Consider the following 27,386-nt stretch of genomic DNA (forward strand, 5'->3'; position numbering starts at 1 on the left):
AGTTCAGCCTAGCCTTAAATTTGCTATAAGACTTTGAGCTTCTGATCTTTCTGCTTTTGCCCTGGACTGCTGTTGATTACAGACAGAAAAAAATTTAAGTAGTAATGCTGGGCCTCGTGCATACAAGGGGAGTATGTTACAAACTAAATTACATCCCTAGTCCCCAACTGTGAGACTTGAACAAGGGAGTGAAGGAAAAAAAGTTAAAAATAAAGAAAAAAAAAAAAAAAAAACAGGGTCTCTCTACAGCTCTGACTGGCCTGGAACTCTCTATAAACCAGACTGGCCCCAAACTCAAAGAGGTCCTCCTGAGGGATTTAGAGGTGTGTGCCACCATTATTATTATTATTATTATTATACAACCATCATTATTATTTCAACCCTGTTTAAATAGTAACAAAAGATAAATATATATACTAATTTCTTGGTGTCCAAAAGACACCCAGTAGCAGCAGCTGTTACAGTTACAGATCAAAACATTATGAGACATAAGTTTTCACCTGCAGTATCAAAAAGTCCAAGAGTGTATGGCTCTCCACCAATCATAACTGTGACTGCATAGTTGTCAAAAACCTAAAAACAAAACAAAAATGCACCATTGTTAATGGGTGAGATAGTACAACTCCCAGCCACTTCCTTCAAGAAGGAAATTCATTTTCCCTTAGTTAATTTCTTTTTATGTAACCAATCTTAATAACCATGTCCTTGAATGAGCTGAATGATTAAAACTCTGTCCTGGGATGCCTGTTTGACCCCAGCATAGTACACGAAGTAACCCAAAATCATAAGCATATCACAGAAGTCAGGACTTTGACTACAGAGGACCCTTCCAAGCCTCTTCAACAGGGTTGGGCAGTAAAGAAAAGCTGATACTCATTCTTTCTAACAACTAACGGTATTGAGAAGCTTTTAAATAAAACATTTTGCTAAAGAAAATAAATCAGCTTTAAAAAAAAAAAAAAAAGAACAAAGAAAAATAAATTAGGTACAGTAAAATACTCCACAGTCCCAGCACTTAGAAGGTAGATGCAAAAAGAAAAATAGACCAAGGTCACTCTGACTTACTCAGTGACTGAGGCCACTCTGGGCTATATAAGCCTGTCTCAAAAATAATCATTTTTTAAAATTCCTCTTCAAGTCTAAAAAATTTATGACAGTGCTAGGCTTTAACAATGTCCAATCTGATCTCTAAGAAATACTCATTCACAGACAGTTCCTTTTAACTCAGAACTGAATGAAACTCGGCTAGAGATATAACACAGTCGTTAAGAACTGAACGGTTCTTTCAGAGGACTCAAGTTCAGTTCTCAGCACCTACATGAGGAGGCTCGCAACCACCTATATAACTCCGGCTCCAGGGAATCTAACATCTCTAGCCTCTGTGAGCACTCCTGTGGACATGATACACCACACAAATAAAAATTAATAATAAAACAGGGCTGGAGAGATGGCTCAGTGGTTAAGACTGTTCTTCCAGAGGTCCTGAGTTCAAATTCCAGCAACCACATGGTGGCTTACAACCATCTGTAATGAGAACTAATGCCTTCTTCTGGTGTGTCTGAAAGCTACAGTGTACTCATATAATAAATAAATATTTTTTAAATTAATTAAATAATTAAAGAAAACAGCAGGAATGTGCCAGGTATGTTGGGTAGCATCTATCCTAGTTTAAGGCATAAGGATGGATCACTTGAGTCCCAGAAACCAACATGAACTACACAGTAAAACCTTGCCTCAGAAAAAAGGAACACAACAAAATCAAAATCAAAAAGCACTGAGCAGAGTCCTCGACATTCACGGCTAAACAGTGAGACCCAGTTTTCCAAAACAAAACAAAAACAAAAAACAAAAAAAAGTGTCATAAAAACTTGATTTCCAAGCCTCATCTACAAGTTGGACCTAACTTTTCTCCCATGGAAGATGTGTATAATTTTCTTCAGCTCTATTCTGTAACTGGTAACTCAGTCCACAGATAAAGAATCACTGTATAACAAATGTACTTCCATACCAACAGAGACACCATATAATTTACTTCAGACTATTTACTATTGACTTAAGCAGGCCCATCTAAAAATTTACCCTACTGCTATTCTTTCCCCAACAATACACATACATATAAAACACCCAGAAGCTCACTTTCAATACATCGTATCAAATAAAGCCATGAAAGACTTGGAAATCAAGTTTACACAAAATTCTCAATGGCTACCTCACCTTAAGACATGATCTATATCACATCTCATAAAGCCCCTTGTAACTTCCAAACATCATCTGATTAATAGGCCAACTCAAAACTGTAGTTTTATTACCAAATTACATCTTTAAGTTCTCACCCCTCAAAGAAACTTCATCTTCTTTCCTGTAGCCTTAGCCTTACTCCACCACCAGGTGCACCATTATAGAGGCTAACACTGTGTTAACCTGATAGTTCTACGTCTCTGAAGATTAACCTTAGATTCCAGACTCTTTTTTGACCAATCCCAAAAGATACTAGTCCCACATTAGGCACACTTTGGACCCTTATAGTTCCTAATATTAATCCCCTCCCAGCATTGAAAAGTCAAGTACATTTAAAACAATTATACAAGCCACTCCCGAATAAACACTGTAGCCCAAACAGTCAAAAACATTTCAGTGCAGGCAGGAAAAGTTTTTCCCAATGGACACCACATAATCTCTTTTACTATCAGAAAACCTTTATACTTACAGTTGGTACATATTCTGATGGGAATTTGTTTGTTGTGTAGGATATCAGGAGACATGTTTTACCAACAGCACCATCACCAACAACAACACACTTAATTGTCTGCATGGCGGAAATAGTTTTGTATCCACTTTTAATATGTCAAATTAGATGTTGACCTAAAAAGAAATTAATGACAAGTATTTTATTGATTTCTGCTTATATCATAATTTTTTCCTCTCAAATAGCAACAGATTCAGACACTCGAAAAACAGAACTAGCATTACTGTTATGGCTGAAAACCTCTAAAAAGAAAAAAAATGGCAACATGCTCAGAGCAGCAATTACAAGGGTCCATTTGCCAAGTTTCTGGACCTTGTTGTTTTAAGAATCACTTTTTAAAGTTCAAAGTAGAACAGTGACCAATATGTTTCTATTTTTCTTTTTCCCAAGACAGGATTTCTCTGTGTAGCCCTGGATGTTTTAGAACTCACTCTGTGAGTGGTCTCAAGACATCTATCTGTCTCTGGTAAGAAAGGTGCTATAAGGAAGAGTCCATGTGGTGTATGAAGCATAGTTTGTGAAAGTTGCTTTAGTATGAGCACACAAGCACACACTACATATGAGATTGACTGCAGACAAAGAACACTCTCTATAAATGATTCACTGACCAGCCTTAGAGCTGCAGTAACTTGGGACATAAGTAACAAGCAGCACAGTCCTCATCCAGCATCCTCAGAACATGTCAGCATAAGGAACTGGAAGAATGATCTCTAGTTCTCAGCAGCCGTGTCAGCACCAGTTACCCTAGTTATTACTCATGGGCTGAAGAGTTTCAACCTACATTTTTATAAAGAAAATATCAGCTCTTATAACTATAGTTATTTGTTCAAAAATATAATTACATGGACTAGAAACATGGTGCAAAGGGTACAGCACTTTCCACACAAGCCTGACAACCTAAGTTCAGATCCCCAGAATCATCTAAAAGTCAGGTACAGTAGCGACAGTGACAGTAAGTAATCCCAGGGGGCCCCATCAGGAGGCTGGAGGAAGAAGCTCACAGTATATATGGTACACTAAATAGTAAACAACAAAACCCTGTCTCAGAAAAAACAAGGTCTAAAGCAAGGACTGACATTTAAGGTTGGTTGTCCTCTGACCGCCCCATGTGCATGCATGAACACAATCAACACATACATACATGCCACGCACACACTAACACAAGCACACACATTTTAGTTTCTTTTACTACAGTTTTACAAACTAACAATTACAAATGCACCAAGAATTTATTGTTCTTCAACTTTAGATAAACTTTCCCCTCAAAAAAAATGTTTTAAATCTAGTGTATGTTTTGCTTATGTATATGTCTGTTGTGTGACTGGTACCCATGGATGTCAGAAGAGACAGCTGTGAGCCACAACATGGGTGCCAGAATAGAACCCAAGCCCTTTACAAGAACAAGCGTTCTTAACTACTGAGCCATTTCTTCAGTGAGCCACCCTACCCCACACTAATTTTTTGACCTGGAAAATATGGAATCTTCATGTGAATGTGTGTGTGCCTGTGAATAAGCACACATGCACTGTTTGCAGAAGTGTAGGATAGCCTCAGGTGCCATTCAGCAGCTTCCATCCAGCTTGGGTTTTTTGAACAGGGCTTCTCATTAGCCTGATATTCACAAAGCAGAATAGACAAACTTTTGTAGAAAAGTACCAGCTTTTTTATGTGGGTTCTGGAGATTGAACTCAGGTCCCTCATGTTCTTTACCAAATGAATAATAGCCACAAAGAATATCAAACTCAACAAATACTCTCAGCAGTATTTGAGGAGGTGGAGGCAGAAGGATCAGAAGTCCAAGGCCCACCTCAGCTACAAAGCAGCTTAACTTAAGGCTCACCTTAGTACAAGAGACTCAGTCTCTGGAGACCCAAAAAAAAAAAAAAAAAGCAAAAGCAGCATTTAGACTAGCACAGCAATTAATGAGAAAAAATTCTGACCACCAAGTCAGTTTCTAGTTCAACTTAAAATCATTCTTAGACTGTAAGTGTGATAATAAGCACCCAGTGCTCAGTAGATGCCTTGACTGTTCAACACACATTACACGTTCACTCTTTACTCTCCCAGCCACATTGAAAGGCAAAGATTCTCAACCTGTGGATCACAACCCCCTCAACAAACCTCTACTTCCAAAAATATTTGCATTATGATTCACAACAAGTTAATTAGAAGTAGCAACAAAGACACTTTTATGGTTGGAGTCACTACAACATGAGGAACTGTATTAAAGGGTCACAGCATTAGGAAGGTTGAGAACTACTGCTCTAATATGTCTTCTGCACATTTTTAAAGATGAGATGAGCCTCAGTGAAGTCAAATAACTGATTACAGTCATTCACCAGGTATGTGGTGAAAGTGCCATTTAAATTCAAACACCTAAGGCCCAAATTCTTGCTCTTACACATCACTGTTCTCTCTCTCCCAAAAAATACCATTAGTAAAAACTAAAGGGGTGACTACATTTTCACTTTGATAGTTGCCAGAAATACAAAGATGAGAGGAGAAATAAAGAAAACAAGACACAGGAGTTCATGTCCTGTTTCTTCACCCTGTAAACTGAACTTAAGTGGAGAGAGCAATGCAGCCGCTCTCCCTAACCCATCATCATCTACCTATAAAGTTCCTCTTTTCAAGTTTCACCAACCTCAGCGATTTTTGGAAACTGGTTACAGGTTCCCTGTCAAGAACCTAGGTTATATAATCAGACTGGATCCATCACACTCCATCTATGTAGGTTTGAATTTTTCAGTACATATGAAGATAATAAATACAGCTCTTTCCCAGAGAGTAAAACTGAATAGATGATAAAACTTAAAATGGCCGTATGTAAGGAGTTCTCAGCAAGTAAGAACTTGCTCTGTTCTTAGACGAAACCCCAGCTCAGTTTCCACCCTGTCCCTCCAGATCCAGAAAATCTGACACATATAACACATGTGTACATACTATATATAACTAAAAACAAATATTTGTTTGTTTGAGACAGGATTTCTCTGTGTAGCCTGTACTGTCTTGGAACTTGCTATGTAGGTCAAGCTGGCCTGGAACTCAGAGATCTGCCTGCCTCTACCTCATCAGTACTAGAATGCTCATGCCACCATGCTCAATCTTTTAAAAAAAGGCAGATACATACAGGTGCATGCTGAAGCCAGAAAAGGCCATCAGGTATCCTAGAACTGCTATTCTAAGTAGTTGTGAGGAGGGCTGTGGTGGTGCACACCTTTTAATCCCAGCACTCTGGAGGCAGAGGTAGGCAGATCTCTAAAATCAATGCCAGCCTGGACTATAATCTGAGTTCCAGGACAACCACTACAGAGAAACCCTGTCTCCAAACAAGTAGCTGTGAGCAGTAGGGTACAAACTAGAGTCCTCTGCAACAGCTGTATTCCACCTCAACTACTCAGTCATCTCTCCAGCCCTCGATACCAAAGCTTTTATTTTCTAGTTCCTGCATCTGGTGTTCCAAATACCCTTTGAGAATCTAGGAGTTAAAACCCACAAAGGGGCTAAAGAGATAGTTCAGTGGTTAAATATACTGGCTGCTCTTCTCGAGGACCCAGGTTCAATTCACAGCACCCACATGACAGCTCACAACTATCTGTAACTCCAGTTCCAGGGGATCCAGTACTCTCACACAGACATACATGCAGCAACCCACCAATGCATATAAAAATAAATAAATCTTTTTTAAAAAATCAAGTAAGAGAAGAAATAACTTTCAGCCCCACCCACCAACTCTACAGAAGTGAAAGTCTGAAGATTGGACTTACAAAACTACAGACCAAGGAGCTATGGAGCCCTTCCAAATTAGTGAACATACTGAGGTCTGGACAATCCAATCAAAAAGGGAAAAACTCCCATTCCTATCCATTACCTTCCTTTTTTTTTTTTTCTCCCCCATTTGGCTATTCTTGGTTTGTGACTTTTATAATTAAAGAGCAAACATGATGTTTCCAGAATTCTATGATTTGTTCTATCCAAACACTGAACTATAGTGACCACTAAATCCATAGTCAATGTAGCCTTGGTACCCCATTTGCAACTAGTGGTTAAAGTAAGATAGTCTTTTGAGATAGGCTGGTATGCTATCAAAAGTCACATTAACTGACATGGTATGACAAAAGACATTACAATCACACTAACCCAAAATATACTACTAATGTTGTTTTCATTAAAATACACTTGACCTTAAAGTACTCCCTTCTGTTGAAGATAAAAGGAAAGAAAAGACACTATAGGAAGCCAGAAAATAATTACTCAATTTCACAGGTTCTTCTTGACAATCCAACAGAATGATTAGCCTGGCTACCAGATTAGACATAAAATGAAGACTCTCCCCTGCCTAATCCACTCAACTTAAAGACTGCAGCCTAGGTTATCTAAATTCAGTTTTAAAAAAAGCAAAAAGCTCAGTGTACAGCAGTTGGCCAGTATGTGAAAGATCTTAGGTTAAATCCTCTACACAGAACTATGTGTGAATGAGAAGGTACATGTGTTTGTTGGGGTTCTCCCACACTGGCCACAAGACAACCTGGCCATCACTTATTAAAAAGGAGGGAGGGGAGGGGAGGGGAGGGGAGGGGAGGGGAGGGGAGGGGAGGGGAGGGAGGGAGGGAGGGAGGGAGGGAGGAGGAAGACCAGGTTTCTCCCTGACTGGCCTGGAGCTCACCAAAAGGGCTAGGTTGACTGGTCAATGAGCTCAGGGATGTGCCAGACTCTCTGGCTCCTTAGTGATAGGATTACAAGTGCACACCACTACCATGTCCAGCTATTTTCTTTTGGTGGGAAGGTAAGGGGGTGGAAAATGGTCTTCTCTATGTAACCCTGGCTGCCCTGTAACTCACTATGTAAAACAGAGTGGTTTAAACTCAAAGATTCCCCTGTCTCTGCTTCCCAAGTGCTGGGATTAAAGGCATATCTAGCACCATGACCAACTTTTTATAACATGGGTTCTGAAAATCAAACTCATAAGCTTCCTTGCAAGCACTTTAAGCAACTATCTCCCAAACCTCATGTAGTGATGGGAAGATGGCTCAGTTGGTAAATACTAGCAAACGTGCAGTCCTAAAGTCCTTCTCCAGTACCAAAAGCAGGCATATCTACACACAGTGGTCCTGGCACTGGGTAGGAGACAGAATTATCCCTGGAGTTTGCTGGACAGTTAGTTTAAATGAATCAGTGAGAGACCCTGTCTCAAAAACAAAGTAAGATGGAAAGGGAAGACACTGGGCATCTACCTCTGGCCTCACACATGTTTCTATTACAGAAGCAGTCCATATTTACATGCAGGTGTTCTAGCACATCATCCTATTTGGTTCAGATAACACATGAGCTAATACAAATAGTCTACTAAGAGCACAACATTACTTAGGAATTACTACCAAAAAGTCTGACAGAGTCTCATGCATCCTAGGTTGGCCTCAGAGCTAGGGATAAGTGCCAGAACTTTGTACATTCCAAGCAACTGAACTATATCCCTAGTTCACATAAAACTTTTCTATACCTACACCATAAATGCTTTCTTCCCCAAACAATACATTGCAAATGTTTTTGAACCATGGAATAAATATAACTTACTGTATTATTTCTCCCTCTATTATTCAAAAGAACTAAGACAAAGAATGATTAAGTTAGATATGGAAGATATTTTGATTCCAGCCAAACATTTTATAGGTAAGAAAATTATGGACTGGGTGTGGTAGCTCACACCTGCAATTCCAACACCCCAGAGGCAGAGGCGGGAACATTGCCGAAAATTCCAAGACAGTCTGTTATATATAGCCCTGAGGCTACATAGAGGAAAGGAGAAATTCTGACTTGAATACAAATTTGCCTCAAAGCCAGAAAGCTAAGATATATGTATCCTGACATTCTTTTCCAACTCTAACCTTTAAGCAAATGGTAGTACATTGCCTGTCATCTCAGCAAAAGAATCATGAGTTCCAAGTCCACCTGGGCTATATGAGAACCTATGTGTGTGAACATACCTGCATATATATTCCATTTATATAGAGTTGTTTTGGGTTGGAAAGATAGCTCAGCGGTTAAGAGGACCAACTGCTCTTCCAGAGGTTCTGAGTTCAACTCCCAGCAACCACATGGTGGCTCACAACCATCAGTAATGAAATCTGATGCCCTCTTCTGTTCACAACTGAACCCTGGTCCTCTGCTAAGGCAACAACTACGCCCCACTGAGTCAACTCTCCAGCCTCCTCCCACTATCCCATTGGCCCTGCAGATGATTCTCCCTCACAGCTCAGTCCAAATCACTCACCAGGAAATTTTTCAGACTATCCAATCCAAAATCAGTTTTCTCTGGTAGTTTGAATGAGAATGCATTTCACAGGCTCAGAACTTTGAAGACTTGGTCCCCAGTTGGCGGCACTGTTTGGGTAGGTTTAGGAGATACAGCCTTGCAGGAGGAAGTATGTGGGGGGAAGGGAAGCTTAGAGATTTCCTAGTTTCCTCATTCTCTACTTCTGGCTTGTGGTTTACGACTTGAACTCTGAGTTTATTGCTCCAGATAACATGCTGCCTGCAGCTGCCATGCTTCCCAGAATTCTTAAACCTTCTGGAACCAGAAACCAAAATAATTCCTTTCTCTTGTAAGTGGTGTTGGTCATATCACAGCAACAGAAAAGTAATAAATATACCTCCTCCTTACACTCTGTAGCACCCAGTTTATTTTCCCTATAATATGGTTGTAATTTTTAATTATTTTGCTTATTTGTGTTGCTTCAGTAAAGAAGACAGATCCAGCAAGATAGTTCAGTAAACATGCTAGCTGCAAAGCCTGACAACTTGAGGGTTGGGGGTGCATATTCACTCCCTATTCAACAAAAATGGACAAGGACTCTGCTCTATGTCCAAAATACCAGCCACACAGTAGGTATTCACCCACTGAATAAACCACACAATCAAGCCACCTTATCCTCACTTTTATTCATTCAAAGTTATGATCTTTGAAAGAAGTAGGCTTCCCACCCCCCTCACAGCATCTAATATAATATGAAGCAAGAAAAACCAAATAAATAAAAAAGTTTAATACCAGGGACTGGAGGAGTGATTCAGTCTTAAGAGCACTTACTGTTCTTCCAGAGGTCCTGAGTTCAATTCCCAGCAACCACATGGTGACTCACAACCATCTGTAATGAAATCTGATGCCCTCTTCTGTTGTATCTGAAGACAACTACAGTGTACTCATATAAATAAATAACTCTTTAAAAAAAAAAAAAAAACCTTTAAACATTGATATCAGCCAGGCATGGGGGCAGCACACCTTTCATTTCAACACTTGGGAGGCAAGAGGCAGGCAGATCTGAGTTCAAGGTCAGCTTGGTCTACAGAGTAAGTTCCAATAAGGTGAGAATTTTGATTTCTTTAAAAACACTAAAAAGTTATATGTGATTACATTTTTGTTTTCATCCCAAGTGTGGAAGGGGCTGCTTCAGACTGTTCACGGCAACAGACTGTGATTCCCCTCTTTGCTCTGGCAGGACTATGACTAAGCCAGCTGAAGAGAGTTTACATTTGGAATTCTGGGGACTCTTGAGATATATAAAAATGCTAGAACCCTGAGGCTGATGCAGCTCAGCTAAACCTCACCCCCACCCCCTGCGCGCCCCCCATCTCCTGCTGCTGGTACCTGATGAATTGCTGGTTGCTGACTAGAAATATCCTAACTACAAAGATCAAATCTGCCCCAAGAAACTCAAGGCTCTTAAGAGCAGGAAGTTCCTTTCCCCTTTAACCTTTTTCTCCTACCTGGTGTTGGGAAGAAATAAGGGTGGAGTAGGATGATAGTGGAGGAAAAAAAAACAAAGTAGCCTAAAGTATGGTTATGTTCCAAAACAGCAAGCACTACACAGAGAAAGCCTGTCTCAAAATAAATAAACAAACAAATAAAACAACAAAATTATTAATAATTAAAGTCCGAAAAATAAATAGAATCTAAGCAACTAAGAAATCTGATCTACCAGGACATAAATTAGGAACTAAACCTCTATTGTAATGGGCTTGTTATATTAACTACACAAGTCAGCAAGATACTTACATGCCTTAACGATGGCTTTTACTTTGGCTTTGTCTGGTTTTGTCTCTCTTAAAAAGTTAATTATTTTAAAATTCTAATTAGTATAGGTGTTTTGTTAGAAAAATATTAACTGACATTGTTCTAATAAGCTCTGTTCATAATCCTAATCTACAGCTTTAAAGTTAAACAAGTGTAGAGCCACTCTGCTACCACTCTCAGAGGATAAAACTACAATCATCCTAGATATCTGGGGAGATTGGCTCAAGGATCCTTACAAACCAAACTCTGAGGACACTCAGGTGCCTTTAAAAATGGCAGTATAGGCTAGGCTCAGAAGTCAAAGGTCTCAAAAACTGGACAGCCTAGTTCAACACCCAGACCCATTTGAACAAGAAAAGAGCTAATTCCCTAACTTGTTTTCTGACTTCCACATGTGCACATACACAGTAAATTAACGTGGTCTGCTGTTGTTGTTTTGGAGAACAAGTTTCACTATGTAGTTCTGGGTGTCCTGTAACTATCTATGGAGACCAGGCTGGCCTCAAACTCAAGAGATTTGCCTTTACTTCTCAAATGCTGAGATTAAGGCTTGCACCACCATGACTAACATGTATTTTTTAAAACTTATTCATTCATTCATTATGTATAAGTGCTCTATTTGCACATATGCCTTCATGACAGAAGAGGACATCAGATCCCATTATAAGTAGTTGTGATCCACCATGTGGGTGCAGGGAAATGAGCAGCCAGTACTTTTAACTGCTGAGCCATCTCTCCAGCCCCTCTTTTTTTATTAAGATTTATTTATTTTGGGGATCCACCATGTGGGTGCTAGGAATTAAACTCAAGACATCTGGAAGAGCAGTCAGTGCTCTTAGCCACTGAGCCATCTCTCCAGCCCAATTTTTTTTTAAATGGGCTATGTGCTAGGGATGCAGCTTGGTCAACAAAGTGCTTACCCAACATTCATGAAGCCCTGATTTCCAATACCACATAACATGCCTCTAACCCTATTATTTGGGAAGTTGAAAAAAAAAAAAAAAACAGAAATTGAAAATCATATGTAACTGCACAATGATTTCAAGGTCTGCTTGGGATCCAAGAGACCCTGCCTCAAAGAAATAAGTACTAGCTGGATAACTCAGAGGATAATAGTTTCTACTATGCAAACTCAATAATCTGAGTTCAATTGCCAGAACCCATATTGATAGCATAAGAAAGACCTGACAAAGTTGTCCTCTTAACTCCACATGAGCTGTGACAGGAACCCATGAACACACACACAATTTTAAATCTCTTTCTTACACTTACACACACACACACACACACACACACCACAAGCTCCGACTTTAAGTCATGTTTACAATTTTGTGTTGGGCCACAATAATAACTATTCTTGGCCACATCTGCAGCCCCTGCAAGTATTGGTTCTGTGACAGTGGAAAACAAACATCAAAAATGTAAAGGAGATAACAATCTCTGCTTGGAATTTTTTTAGGATTCATAAGTCTGTAGGAGGGACAGTTTAAAAATAAAATTTTACCTGTGAAATAAATACAGCTAAGGTCAAGGGGTAAAAGGGCCTAAGATATAGTAACAGTGAGAGCAAACACCTACACAGCTCACCTGCAGGTAACTAGTCTTAAAAACAAGTCATATATTAACTGATACAATCTTCCCCACTGTGAGGCAGGTGCTGTTACTAGCCTCATTTTTTTGTTCGGAGTTTTACTTGAGACAGGTCTCATGTAGCTCAGACTACCATCTAACTCCTATAGCCAAGATTTATGATGACCTTAAACTCATCTTCCTGCTTCCTCCTTCTAAGAGTGGGGATTACAGTCATGAGCTACCAACCAGGCTCACTAGCCCCATTTTTCAAAGGATAAGCTGAAGTCACAAGATGCTAAAATTGCATATGACTAGTAAATGAAATCAAGGATTTCAACTCAGTCTGGTTCCAGAATCTATATTTCTAACCATTTTAAGCAGCAGCAGCTCAAGAACACACATCCACAGAACTTGATGAAACAAATGGAAATGAAAAGCCTCAAGAAAATGATGTGTAAAAAATTAGAAAGTGTTAAAGAAAAATAATGAAGAACACAGCCAAGTCACAGGCTCTCATTCTGTGACAGTGTACCAACACTTAATGCTAAGCATTAAGTTGTAAAAGAAAATGATCATGTAATAGACGGACCTCTGTCAAGATCACTTGTTACTCTTGTAGAAGACTCAGTTAGTTCCCAGCTCGAACAACCAGCAGTAATTCTAGTGCCAGGAGATCCAACCACATCTTCTTACCTTTGTGGGCACCAGGCGCGTACACACACAGTACACACATACATATGCACAAGCAGATAAAATACTCATTCACACAAAATAAAATAAATCTAAATAGACACACACTAATTCTAAGCTGGGTCTGGTAGCTCAGGTCTGTAACCCTAGCTACTGAAAGAAACTGGGATAAAAGTAAGGAAAGTTCAAGGTTAACCTTGGTAACTTAGGAGACTCTAATTTTAAAAATTAAAAACTGATATTTTTTTTGAGACACAGTCTAGTAATTCAGACTAGCCTAGAACTGCATGTCACCAAAGTTGGCCTTAAATTTCTTCCACATCCCTCTGTACTTTCCAAGGGTTAAGATTATAGGGATGTGCTACCTTGACCAGCTTAATTATTCTCAACTGCAAGGAAGGACACCATGTAGGTGACAAAACATTTAGAGTCTCTTCATGGAATAAACAGTCTGAGACCAATGTCCCTGGGTAACTAGTGAAGAGAAACTCTTGATACCCTAAACTAACACCAGCAGTGGCAGACGAAGTGGAATAACACCAACAAAAAAAGCTTCAGTAAAAATACTTTGGACAGAGATGAGCAACTAAAAGTAGAAACTCACAAGGGGCAAAACATCACATGACCAGGAAACTTGACACAGCACAGGGGAAGAAGGGGGAAGAAATAAGCTACTATTTGCAAACACAGAAATACAGGAAGATTAAGTCTGGATTTGTTTTAGGAGAATAAAAGAATAATGACCAGATGACTTTCTAATTGATGGCAAATTTTCCAGATAGAACAGCTGCAGACAACACTGTACTAAACAGATAATAAGGTCAAGCAAGAAAAGCTTATCAAGTTTCAGTGAGTCCAGATTTGGATATGAATGATCGGGCACATAAGTAAACAAATCTTAGGAAGCAAACACAAAAGTCTATAGGATGTGTAGTAAATGAGTAACTCTCAGATATTACTACCAAATTCACTCATTCAACAAATATTTATTAAAGCCCACCATATGTATGGCAGTATCCTAGGTGCCAGGGATACAACTAACTATACCAAGTCAAAGCCCTGACTTACCACAACTTAACTTATGTTCTATTAGGGGAAACCGGCAGCAAACATTTTGCAAAGACTGAAAAGGCAGTATCACAGAAATAAAGAATAGTCCTTTTACGTTGAGGAATATAGAGAGCTGTTTATGGGAGAAAAATGCACCCAATATGAATTGTTCCCCTTCATAAGAGATCTTGTAGCCTAAAGTAATTAAATGCTCCTTATCCTCTTAAAAAAAAAAAAAAAAAAAAAAAAAAAAAAAAAAAAACTAAAACTAAAACTAAAAGGAGAACCATTTAAATTATAGCCCTATAAATCAAAGATGTTTGACCTGTGCTTTCAAGCCCCACCAATGCTCCTCCAAAAAGACGAAGTACATAGTTTTCCCCAAAAAAAATTTTTAGCAGTATATATATTATAAAAATAACTAGACATGTTTCATAGATCTTAAGACATCAAGTGTGTCAGTATTAGACTCAGTTAGTCACAAAAAAAGAACAAGAGTTGGGAAGTGGACAGGCTGAGGGGAAGGTTACAGGATAGATATAGGGATGAGTACGGTCAAAATATAAAATACTTTGCACACTTGTATGAAAATCTAAAATAAAACAGTCTATAAAATATTTCAAATACAAAAATACTTCCAAGAAAACAGATCTTTTGTAAAGATTTGTAAACTTTGTAAATTTAAGGATTTAGTCTTGATGGGCTTACATGGATTACTAAAGCAAGAAATGTGTTTATTCAGCACAGGTATTGTCTCAATATGAAAACATCTTGAATTTAAACAAGAGTCTAACAAAATATAAGGCACTTTTGGGTCTTGAACAAATTACTGTTTAAAAAAAAAAAAAAAAAACTCCTTTTAAATACTCAGTTACCAATCTCTTATGTCCTTGCCTTGGTCTAAAACTTACAAATTCTAACTAATTGTGTTTTTAATTTTTTATTATTATTGTGTGCATTCAAATGTACACACATGCATGCAGGCAAGAGTGTGAAGATCAGAAAACAGCCTTTATTTTGTTTTCAAGACAGGCAGTGTAGACAAGTGTGGCCTCAAACCCAGAGTTTGCCTCTGCATTAAAGGCTAGGACCACTAAAGTCCAATGGAGAACAACTTCTGAGAGGATTCTTTCCTTCTACCTTGGGTTCTAGGGGACCCAACTAAGGTAGTCAGGCCTGTCTGACAAGTGTCATTATCCACTGTACCATCTCACCAGCCCAAACTAGTTAATTAAAAAGAAAAAAAATACAAATTGGTGCACATATAAACTTTTAAATACAGGCTAAAAAAAGTAAGTATTTTATATTTTATATTTCCAATGTTATATTCCTAGATGTCACATTAAGGCTAACATGTATTTTGGAAGATTCAAGCTCCACACCTACAAACTACAGAAAGCCAATTTCAATCGACCACTCCAGTGTTTTTAACAATCGATACTGTTTTCTATACAAATGAACAATAATGTAAAGTCTTGTTCAAATATGAGCCACCCTTAAAGGGATGCACTACACGCTGGATCTCATTTGCTTTGCAATGTTGAAAAATAGTTCAACACTAGTGTATACTATAATCAAAGGACACACAATTCTAGTGATCTAAAAATATTACTCAATTTTTTTGGGTCATAAGTTAAAACCAAGGGTGGTAATTTAAGAAGCTCATGCCTGTAATCCCAGCTCTTGAGAGGCAGAGACCAGAAGGTCCCTCTAAATTCAAGGTTAACTAGAGCTACATATGGAGACCCTGTCTCAAGATTAAAAAAAAAAAATCCAAAAGCTGTTTTTAACGGTAAAACTAAAGCATGCAACTTTGAAGTTGCAATCCTAACAAAGACAAATCAGGTGTATAACTAAACTCTTTCAGCTCACTCTTCAAACCATGCACTGAATCTGGGTTCTTTACATCAGGTAAGTCACAAATGGTGTGGCAAAGAATTGCTTCTGCAATTCACCCGAGTACAGCCAAGGGGCCCTTTGAAGTTCATACCTACACAAGTGACTGCAGACAATGTGTATTCCCTGACCAAAAATAACCTAAACCTGAGATTTTGAACCTTCCATATTTTAGGTGCATCTCAGGCAGTCTGAAGACAGGCAACAGGATTTCAACAACAAAAAAAATTTTTAAAAACGCCACCTTACTCTGAACTGATGTGCTGGGTGGAGTGACCCACTAAGGCCAAAAGGTGCTGTCTTAATTTGGTGAGCCCTGACTTGTAGGAGTTAAAACTCTCACCCCTTTATGCTGCGATGACGTAATCTTCCACACTGAATTTCTCCCGGAGTTAAAGGGGTGGAAAGAGGAATTTAAAAAATATAATAACCAACAAAGAAAATTTCCTGCTAGTAATGAGGAACTGAGTAAGTGGCCAGGCGGGGTTTCGGGAGGTGCTTAGGAAGGTCCCGGAAGGGAAAGGGGCCGGCCCCGTCAGGAGAGCCCGGGGAGCCGCGGGGCAGGAGAGGACAAGGCGCGGGGCTGGAGACCGCCGAGGGGCGCAGGCGCAAAGCCGCCCGGTCCGTCACCTCGGCCCCGGCCCGGCCCTGGGGCCGCAGTTCCGTTCCCCTCCCCCGCCAGCCGCAACTCGTCCGCGGCGGAGCCCGGGAAGCAGGAAGTCGAGGCCCACAACGTAAGACAGCCCCTGGCCTCCGACCCGGGTCCCGACCATACGTTCCCCCACCCCGCGCCCCGGGGCCTCCGGAGTCCGCAGGCGGCCGGAGGGGGAGGGGAGCGGGTGGGATGGGTGTGCCCGGTCCTCTCGCCGCCGCTGACAGCTCGGCCGGGCTGCACCCTCAGCCGCCGCCATCCCTGGCCGCACCTCGCCGCCATTCAGGCTCCAAGCCCCGCCACGACCCCGCCTCGTTCCCCTCAGAACCCGGGCCGGCGGGAGCACGCGAACCCGGCAACCCCTCCCTCGCGGCCCGCCGCCCGCAAGCACCAGGATGCCCCCACCCGCGAGCGTCCTCGAGGACCGGGAGAGGACGGGAGGACGCGGGCAGGGGACCGGGCGGCACTGAAGACGCTCCCGCAGGGAGGCTACTCGGGCCCCGCACTCACCTCAGCTTCTCCGCCGGGGCGTTGGCAGCACTGCGCGGGGCCTCCTCGGCTGCCGGACAGGGGCACGCGCCTGACGTCAGCACGTAGAGGACGCATGGTTGGGTGACCGCGGAAGTGGGAGGGACAAAGAGAAAGAAGGGGCTGAGGCGGCCCGGGCTCCGCCCCTTGTCGCGCACGCGCGGGCTGCGTTCTTTGCGTGCTCAGGTTTGATCTCTGTACCTTTTACCGGTGATTTACTAAAACTGTGAACAGAAATGTGCACAGCTTTTAACTAAAGTTTATTTTGATTCTTGCAACTTCGTGAAGAAAATGTTGTAAATATATTTTATTTTGATATTTTTGTTTATTTTATTGAGAGATATGGTGTCATTATGTAGCCTTTGCTGTCCTAGAATGGCTGTGTAGACCAGGCTGTCCCAGAACGCACAGCGATCCTACTGCCTCTGCTCCCTGAGTTCTGATATTTCAAGAAATGTACCACCATGCTTGAGCTGTCTCTGGTTTTGTGTGTGTGTGTGTGTTTGTTTGTTTGTTTTGTTTTACGAGACCAGATTTCTATGGGTAACCCTGGCTGTATTGGAACTTGCTGTGGAGCCCAGGCAAGCCTGGGAACTCAGAGATTCCCCTTGCCTCTGCTTCCTGGGATTAAAGATGTGCCTCACCATACCCGGGCTTTTTTTTTTTTTTTTTTTTTTTTTTAATAACTTGATAGAGTCTCATTTAGCCCAGCCTGGCTTTGAACACAACTAGGTAACAGAAGTTGATCTTGAACTGCTGATCCTCTTGCCTCTGCTTCAGAAGTGCTGAGATTGTAGGCATGCACCTCACCTCCACGCCCTACCTCTTTTTTGCTTCTCTTGAGAGAAAAAATGACTTACTGTTCACAGCTTTCTGAAGTCCACAGGCCTCTAAAAAATCTGTTTTGGAGAGTTGAATATCACCCCTCAAAAAGCCCTGCATTTACCTGAGTGCTCTCCCCTGGCCCCTTGGGTGGGATCTAACCTCTCAGATTCTCTTTCCTGTCATCTTAACGTCCTGTTTGGTGGTGTCTTTTCTGGTGGCGTAAAAGCTGCTAGAGAACAGAGATGCTATCCTACTGTCAAAAGCTTCCCAGCATTAGAGGAAACTTCATCTGAATAAGGTTCATTTTGGGGCTGGAGATGTAACCTAGTTGGTAGAGAGCTTGCCTTGCAAGCATGAAGCCCTGAGTTTGCTCCTCAGGACCACTTTAATAAACCAAGCTCTGGGGTAAACAGCTGTAATCCCAGCACTTGGGAGGTGGAGGCAGAAAAATCAGCAGTGATCCTTGATTGCATAGAAGGTTTCAAGTGTCTTAGGATACATAACATAACACCCAACCTCAAAAAAAAAAAAAAAATCATTTAACTGGGCGTGGCACTGTATCCAGGAGGGTATGTGATTAGATGTCAGTAATCTTAGCATTTGGAAGGTAGAACTCCGAGACTACAGATGTGTGTGCTATTGCATCCAGCTTTATGTGGGCCCTAGGGATTAGAACCCAAGTCCTCATGATTGCACAGTGATCACTTTGCCCATTAAGCCACCTCTCAGCCTGCAATTTACTTCTCTCAAAGGTACAGCATAAACATGGTTCTGTGCCAAACGAGGCTCCTCTTAGGAAGGCTGCATTCTACCCTGTGAGCATTACCCTGTTGGGATCTAAGTTGTCTTGCCTTTCTCTGATGCCAGGCCCACCAAATGCTCAGCAAGTACTCTGCCACTCAGCCATACCCTCCACTCAGACGACCATAAATAGCAATTTGTGATTTAAAAACAACGACAACCTACATTAATTTCTTCGGCTTGAGAGAAAGTGTGGCTTTCTCTGTTCCCAAGGCAGGTTGGCTCTGTCCTTTCTTTAATCCTGCCTCACAGTCTCATGAATGTCCCAGACAATGTCTGGCCCTTCCACCGGCTGCTGTATCTTGATGGGATGTCACCCAACTGTTTGGCCTTTCCACGTCTATTCTGAGGACAAGGACTAGCTCAGTACTTTGTCTCTTGGGTTAAGTTTCTGTCAGAAAGCACCCTTGACCTTGACCTTTCCACCACCCCAAGTTGGAGTGGGATTACTCCCTGACCTCACTCTACCCTACCCCTTGCTGCCAGCCCAGACACCAGTCAGCCCTGCCTCCTTCCCACATTCCAGTCTTCCTAAATGAACAGGGTGGCAGCCTGCAGGGTTTCTATTGCTATGATGAAACCCCATGACCAAAAGCAACTTGGACAGAGAATGGTCTGTCCAGCTTATATTGTAGCCCATCACTGAAGGAAGGCAGAACAGGAACTCAAACAGGGCAGGAACCTGGACACAGGAGCTGATGCAGACACCATGGAGGCATGCTGCTTACTGGCTTACTCCCCATGGCTTGCTCGTCCTGCTTTCTTACAGAACCCAGGTCCACCAGCTCAGAGATGGCACACCTCAATGGGCTCCCCCATCAATTACTAATTAAGAAAATACCCTACTGACTTGCCAGCAGACTGGTCTTATGAAGGCATTTTCTCAACTGAGGCTCCTTCCTCTCTGATGACTCTAGCTTGTGTCAAGTTGACCATAAAACTGGCTATCACAGGGTTCCCGACTCTCCCTCACCTGTAGTTTTGGTTCAAGCATCTATTCCTTGTCTCTCATAATGACAGTATTGCCATTTCTCTTAAAGCAGCTCAACTCCAGCTTTAAAAAAAAAACTAGTTCATTTATTTTTATTTTATGTGTATTATGTTTTGTCTGGATGTATGTCTACGTGAGTGTGTCAGATTTTGGAATTACAGACAGTTGTGAGCTGCTAGGTAGGTGCTGGGAACTGAAGCCTGGTCCTCTGGAAGTCAGTGCTCTTAACCACTGAGCCACTTCCCAAGCCCCCTCAATTCCAGCTTTAATATGGTGCTGGAGATGAACCTGAAGCTGTTCCTACCTGTAGGGATGAAAGTGTAACCTAGGCTTGATCAGTCACAGCAATGCTGAATCAGCAGCAGGCATGGGGCCCAGTGAGACTGCCCTGGGACCTGGTGAAAACTGTCCGGCTAAATGAATGGGGACGCTGAAGACAGGTGTGGTCCTGCCCCAGCTGAATGAACCCTGATAAAACACTTTCCCATGATTCATAGAGGGTAGAAGTACAAGAAGAAGCAACCACTATCATAAAAACAGCATCCTAGGGGCTGTCCATTTGGAAGGGAATGGGAGATGCTGCAAGACAACTCGGGGCTTGAGGACCAGGGCACAGACATTTGCTTCATGATCATCCATCATCTTTGCGTATCTGTTTTCTAACTTGTACTAAAATAAAGTATCTTCTAGCCAAGCGCAGTGACAAGCACCTCTAATCCTACACATGGGAGGCAGAGGCAGGAGGATTTCTACTAACGCTAGGCCAGCCTGCGCTGGCCTTTTTAGATAGGTGAGAATGGTCTGGCGGTGGTGGTGTACACCTGCAATCCCAGCACTCAGAAGGCTGAGGCAGGTGGATCTCTGTGAGTGTGAGGCCAGCCTAGTCTACAGAGTGAGCTCCAGGACAGGCAGAGCTACAGAGAAATCCTGTCTCGAAAACCCAAAAAAGAGAAAAGAAAAAAAAACAAAAACAAACCCAGGATGATCGATAACCATGATTTCTACCCCATCAAAGAAGCTCCTCTTTGCAACAGATGGAGACCACTACAGAAAACTTCAACCAATCAAAACGCAGAGTTGTGCAGTGCCAGTGGATACATGTGTATGTGCCAGAGAGTCGGAGACTTTGCTGAGAGAATGTATCTCCTGATAACATCAGAAGCTATGCAGAAGCAGGTGGATCTCTGAGTTTCAGGCCAGCCTGGTCTATAGAATGAGTTCCAGGACAGTCAGGGCTACATAAAGAAACCCTGCCTCAAAACCCTAGCAAGCATGTGGCTCACTTGGTATAGTTTTAATGTGGCATGCACAAAGCCCTGGGTTTGATCCTTAGCACCATGTAAAACTGGGAGGGGAGATACTCTGTCTTAGCACTTGGAAGGGAGTGGAGATAGGAAGACCAGAATTTCAAGGCTATCCCTGACTACCCAGCCCAGGCCTTGCTAGGAGCCCCACCTTGCTGCTGGACTCCAGATGCTCTCCAGGAATGGTGGGCCATCCTATGTGGCTATGCAGCTGCTGCTGCTCCATGACCCAGGCATCCACGCCCTGTGCAGCCCCTCCTGCTAGCTTCCACAATCTGTGCCTACAACAATAGGCTTGTCCAGGGACCTGGACCTTTCCTGGAGTCAAAGGCATGAGGACTCACTGAACCTGTTCTCTGACTGACTTCCCTTTGACTGGCCCAGGCTTGCCCATTTCATCTCCAGATGAAACTAGGTGACCGAAGACAAACAACATGGTGGGCGAGGGAAAGCAAAGAAAAAAGGGGGAAAAATAGCCAAGCATCTCTGCCCTTATCCAGTAGGATTCGGTGAGACCCCACCCACATAAAGGTAGATCTCTAAGAGGAAAGCAATCTAAGAACTGTCTTATGGGCAGTTAATTGTCTTTATTCTGGAACGTCTGAAATACCTTCAGCATTCATAGCTCCTCCTGACCTTTGGAACAAAACCCGGAGCCTATAATCTGTAAGACCCTCAATAGCTGGCCTTGTGCACCCCGTGACCTCATCCGGACCACAGGCTTGCTCACTGAGCTCCAGCAAGCTGCCTTCTTTGCTGTTCCTCACACGGAAGTCCGTGCCATCCTCTTCTGTCACCCAACTGGCTCATCCCCTATCTTGGCCCGGCCGGAAGCTTGCCTCTTTAAGGACATCCATTCCTGACGGGGTGTAAGTAGCGCCCCAACCCTGCACCACACTGCTTCACTTCCCTCTAGGGGTTTATCACAATCTCCAATGATCTCACTTCTTTATTTTGCTTCTGCTTTGTCTCCTCCGGTTAAAAAGACTTGTCCGAGGACTTCCAGCCAGGCAGCCGCAGAACAGCGCACTCACACGCAGCCATGCTCATCTGATGTTCTGTTCGAGTGGCAGAGTCATGGAATCAGCTGACGGCCACCGGCCAGTGAATGGGAATAAAAATGTGGCACGTGTATCCAACAGAATATTGCTCAGGCATAAAGGGAAACTTGGAGAACATCATACTGAGATAAGTCAGGCTCAGAAAGATTGATACCAGATGCTCCCTCCTAAACGTAGACCCTCCCCTCTAGTTGTTACATGTATGTATATCCATGTGGGAATAAATGGGAGTGAGGGCAGGAGACTGTGTAGGAGCCTGTGAGAACTGAGGGAGAGAAAGACTACAGAGAAAAACACAAGAGGAGATACAACAGGGAGAGAAGGTGGAGGTGAGATGGGGCAGTGTTAGAAGCAGTTGCTGCCAAGCATGACAACCTGAGTTCTACCCAGGAACCACATGGCGCACAGAGAGAACAAACTCCTATCCGTTGGCCTTTGACCTCCACATGTGAACTGCGGAATACTAGCTATTTACAAATACGCCAAGTCACTGGGAGAGTTGTAAGCCTAGAACTCAGTGTGTGAAATATACAAACGAGACATTAAAAATAAGAAAAAAAAAAAAAAAACTAGCACTCAGGAGGCAGAGACAGGAGGATCTCTATGAGTTCAAGGTCAGCCTGGTCTACATACCAAGTTCCAGGACAGCCAGGGCTATGTAGAGAGACCCTGTCTTAATAAACAAACAAATAATTAGTTAAATAAGTTGATGACTTTGAAAGGGGGACGAAGAGATGGCTTAGTGGTTAAGAGCTCTTGTTGCTTATAAATGGGATCCAGGTTCAATTCCCACTACCCACATGGTAGCTTTTCCACCATCTGCAGTTCCACTGCCAAGGAATCAGAAGCCCTCGTCTGTCTTCCACAGACACTGAGCATGTACATGGTGCACGTACATCCACACAGGAAAAACATTCATACAAAAACAATAAATAAATCTTACAGAAAAAAAGGCTCTAGTTAGGGTGACACAGACCTCTGACCATGGCACTCAGGAGGCAGAGACTAGTAGATTTCTGAGTTCGTGGCCAGCCTGGTCTATGTAGAAAGTTTTGGGCCAGGCAGACTGTAATAATAATGATGGTGACGATGACAAATGCCAAAGAGGGAGGGGGAAAGAGAAAGACAAAAACAGAGACAGACAGAGAGAGAGACAGACAGAGAGAGAGACACACAGAGACTAAGACGGAAGCAGAATCAGAGGGAGAGAGAGGAGTTATGCTGTAGATTGCCTGGTTTAGGAGCTGCTCAGAACAGGATGCAAGAGGCAGCTGAGAAAGAATGACTTGGTCCTCCATGAGCTGCAGGCTCAGACACTACCACCTCGGGTGCTGAACTGAGATTCTCTGAACCTCAGATGCTATTCTAGGCTGCTCCTACCTGAGAAGAAGACACAGGAAGGAGACAGACAGAGGAGTTCAAAGAAGAGGCACAGTGTGTGTGAGCTCATATACCCCATAGACTTGAGCATGGGGCCCCAAGATGTTAAGCAGCTGGGTGTGGTGACTCATGCTTGCAATTACAACGCTCCAGAGCCTGAGGCAGGAGGATTGCCATCCATTGGAGGCCAGCTTGGATGTCATAGTGATTTCCAGAGCATCCTGGACTGCTGTTATGAAACCTTGTTTGAAAGAAAACAACAACAACCCCCCCCCCCTAAGTATCAGCTACTAGGGGGCGGAGTTTGTGGCCAGAGGAAGTGGCTGCTTGGGCTGAGTTAGTGGCTTCCTGCCTCGGAGACACACCCAGCTTCTGTGCTGGGCAGTCAGAGTTGTTGCTAAGTTGTCAAGAGCTCTCCAGCTTTCAGACAGAGAAGCCAAAGCTGAGAAGGAAGTAACCACTGGTGAACCCTCCCCCATTCTTCTTTTTCTTTTTTAAGATTTATTCATTTATTATATATAAATACACAGTAGCTGTCTTCAGACACACCAGAAGACAGCATCAGATCTTATTTCAGATGGTTGTGAGCCACCATGTGGTTGCTGGGATTTGAACACTGGACCACTGGAAGAGCAGCCAGTGCTCTTAACCGCTGAGCCATCTCTCTAGCCGCTCCCTCCCCCCATTCCTCTTCTTCTTGGTTTTCTTTCTAGCCCTATCCCCATCACAGGAAGCAGCAGTTTCTTTTACTTCTTGTTCCCACCCTAGTGTAACATTTGATGGTCACCTTTAAACTGAGGTTCTTTGTGATCGCCTGAGACCAGGGAGCATTAAACCAGGAGGATGTGCTACTGCTGCAGAGACAAACCTAGAACAGGATGTGTGAGGTAACACTAGGCGTACAATCCATGTTTGCTGAGAAGGGACTGAGAAAGAATCGAGTCCCACGATGTCACAGTAGCACACGGGATGGTGCTTCAGGCCAGAAACTACAAAAGGAGCCACTAGTGACTGTTACAAATGAGGGACTGGCCAGATGTCAGCATCACGTGCCTCTAATCCCAGTATTTAGGAAGCAGAGGCCATCAGATCTCTGTGAATTCAAGGCCATCCTGGTCTACAGGGAGAGTTCCAGGACAGCCAGGGTTACACAGAGAAACCCTGTTCCAAAAATCAAAACCAAAAAAAAAAAAAAAAAAAGAAAGAAAGAAAGAAAGACTGAGGGGCTGGTTGGGAGCTGTTGAAAAGGCTCAGCAGTTAAAAGCACTGGCTGTTCTTGCAAAAGACCCAGGGGTTTGGTTCCCAGCAACCACATGGCAGCGCACAATCATCTGTAACCTGTAAGCCCAGTTTCCAGGGAATCAAACTCCTGCTTCCAGTATCCATGGGCATCATGCACACTTGAATTACACACAGGTACATGTAGGCAAGACACACATACACATAAGTTCTAGATAGCATTGATAAAAGGAGCTGGCTGTTGCTCAGTGGCACAACGCTTCCCTAGCATGCAAGAGATCCAGGAGGAGATGAAGGGAGCCAGGCATGGCAGTAAACACCCGTAATCCCAGCTCTTGGGATGCTGAGGCAGAATCATAAATTCTAAGCCAGCCCACACTATAGAGTATGAACCAGTCAAAAGAAAAGGTGAGAAAGGGGAGAGAAAGCTAGAGGCACTGCCAGCACCTGTAATCCTAGAACAAGGCCGAAAGATGAGGAGTTTAAGGTCACCCATGGCTACATAGCAAGTTCAAGACCACCCTAAGGATAATATGAGACTGTCTCAAAAACACACACAAAAACAAGGAGCCAACAAAGAGTCTCATTGGTAAAGGTGCTTTCCACTGGCACATGCCTCTCTAATCCCAGTACTTGGGATGCAGAGGCAAGTGGAGCTCTGTGAGTTTGAGGCCAGCCTGATCTTCAAAAAGAGTCCAGGACAGCCAGGCCAGGGCTGTTTCACAGAGAAACAGTCTCCAAAAGCCACCCCTACCTCCCCACCGCACCCCGCACAAAAGATGTTTGCTGTATAAACCTGAGACCTAAATCCAATCCGGGGACCCCTGCAGAGGTGACAGGAAAGAATCAACTCCACAAAGTTGTCTTCTGACCTCTGCACACGTGCTCACAAACTAATCGTAAATAAGCATGAAAGCTAAAAGGTGGGATGGGAAGATGGCTCCGCGGGTAAAGTGCTTTCAGGCAAGCATGCGGACCTGAGCTTGCATCCCTGGTACCCAGGTAAAGACAGTAGCAGCAATGCTTATCTGTAATCCCATCATCTTATGGCCAGGTGGGAGCAGGAGACGGGAACTCTCTGGAAGTTCTTGTGCCCGCTACCCTGTCATACGCAGCAGAAATTCAGTAAGATATTTTGCCTCAAATAGCATGAAAAGCAAGGATAGGGGTTGTTCTCTACAGTATCATAGTCCATGAACAGCACATGCTAAGAAAGAAATCTTAGCGTAGCAACACAAGCTATAGTCTGGACGCACGGGGCGGGGGTAGGGGAGCGAGATCTGGCGCTGGGTCTTGAGTTTAGGAGCTAGAGGCTAGTATAATCATCATAGTGAAATTCCAGCTATTTAGAGAGAGAGAGTCGGCTGGCAGAACCCGTAGGAGGCGAAGTGGGGGAGAAATGTCCACTACGTGCATGGCAGTGGGCAGAAAAAGAATGTGACATGAAATAAGGCCATTCATTGTCCATCGCCTTGCTGAGCTGCCCATGGAAACCAACAACACGTGACACTTCCAGAAGACCATCCAGTGATCACGGTCCCATCGCCATGGTGGATTTCCTCAAGGCCACTCCCCTGCGACCCCTGGAGGTGGACTCCTCCCCCACAGGCAGCCGGGACCAGGCATCCACCTGTGTTCAGGAAAGTACCGACCAACAGGTTGTTTTCCAGGCACCAGGGCACGGGCCAATTGTGAAGATTCTCAGATGACATGTGACGGCAGCACTGGTTTTGACTGACGGTCATTAGGTAGGATTCGTTTTCAACAGTGAGAGACGTTTTAGAAACAAAAAACGTACAGGTATTTCTTCAGAGTTCTGCTTCCCCATCGCTTGCAAAGGTACACGTGTTTAGGGTTCTTTAGAACTGGGGTCTATACTGACTCAAGAAATGGTCTGAGGGTGGGCGTGGATGGAGTTCAGTCTGTGGGTGCAGTGCTCACCTGGTACCCACAAGGCCCTATTATCCAGCCCCAGAACGACATAAACTAGTCAGGGTGACACATGTCGACAGTCCTAGCACTTAGGAGATGGGAGATGGGATCAGAGGTTTAGTGCCATCTCCAGACTAATATTGAGTTTGCTTCTGGTCTGAGCTACATGAGACCCTGTCTCAAGAAATGATGTAAGAGACACAGGCAGAATGAAGTCAGTAGAAGAGCCATCTCAGGGATCAATGAAAATGTAAGGAACCCTGCCTCCTGAGAGGGCTCAGGCCACACAAAATAGACAGCCTCCTCATTCCCCTGGGGTGGGTTGAAGACTCCCTTGTAAACTCTTTTTTTTTTTTTTTTTTTTGCAAAGAGCTGGTATTACTAAGTTTCTGTGTGACAGCACTGGTTTCCTACTGTATGGAGCCTGGGCCCCGGCTCTCTGTCCTTCCCCCTATAGCCCCAGCTGGGCCTCAGAAAACTGACTCTGAACTTGTAACCTTATTTGTTCCAGAACTGAACCCATCCAGCCCTTTGAGCACACTACACAAGTCCTCTACCGCTAAGCTGCATCTTCAATCCCCCTTTTCTTCCATGAGACAGGGCTTACCTTACCAAGTTTCCTAAGCTAGTCTTGAACTTGCAACCCTCCTG

The 27,386-nt window shown here is 43.1% G+C and overlaps 1 protein-coding gene across 4 annotated transcripts in view; it reads right to left on the reverse strand.

Annotated features, from left to right (window-relative positions):
- CDC42 (cell division cycle 42) overlaps positions 1 to 17,352 on the reverse strand; it is a 31,783-nt gene extending 14,431 nt beyond the window's left edge. For 2 of the 4 annotated variants that reach the window (XM_080921140.1, XM_080921143.1), the window contains exons 1-4: positions 17,080 to 17,174; positions 3,355 to 3,523; positions 2,708 to 2,862; positions 501 to 573 (exon numbers count right to left, since the gene is read on the reverse strand). In XM_080921140.1, the coding sequence (XP_080777266.1) occupies positions 501 to 573; positions 2,708 to 2,812 (178 nt within the window). In that variant the 5' untranslated portion in view covers positions 2,813 to 2,862; positions 3,355 to 3,523; positions 17,080 to 17,174. The other 2 variants (XM_080921141.1, XM_080921142.1) reach the window with 2 other exon arrangements.
- Between the last annotated feature and the right edge of the window lie 10,034 nt (positions 17,353 to 27,386).

Source organism: Micromys minutus, assembly GCF_963924665.1.
Source record: "Micromys minutus genome assembly, chromosome: 9".
Taxonomy (NCBI): Eukaryota; Metazoa; Chordata; class Mammalia; order Rodentia; family Muridae; genus Micromys; species Micromys minutus.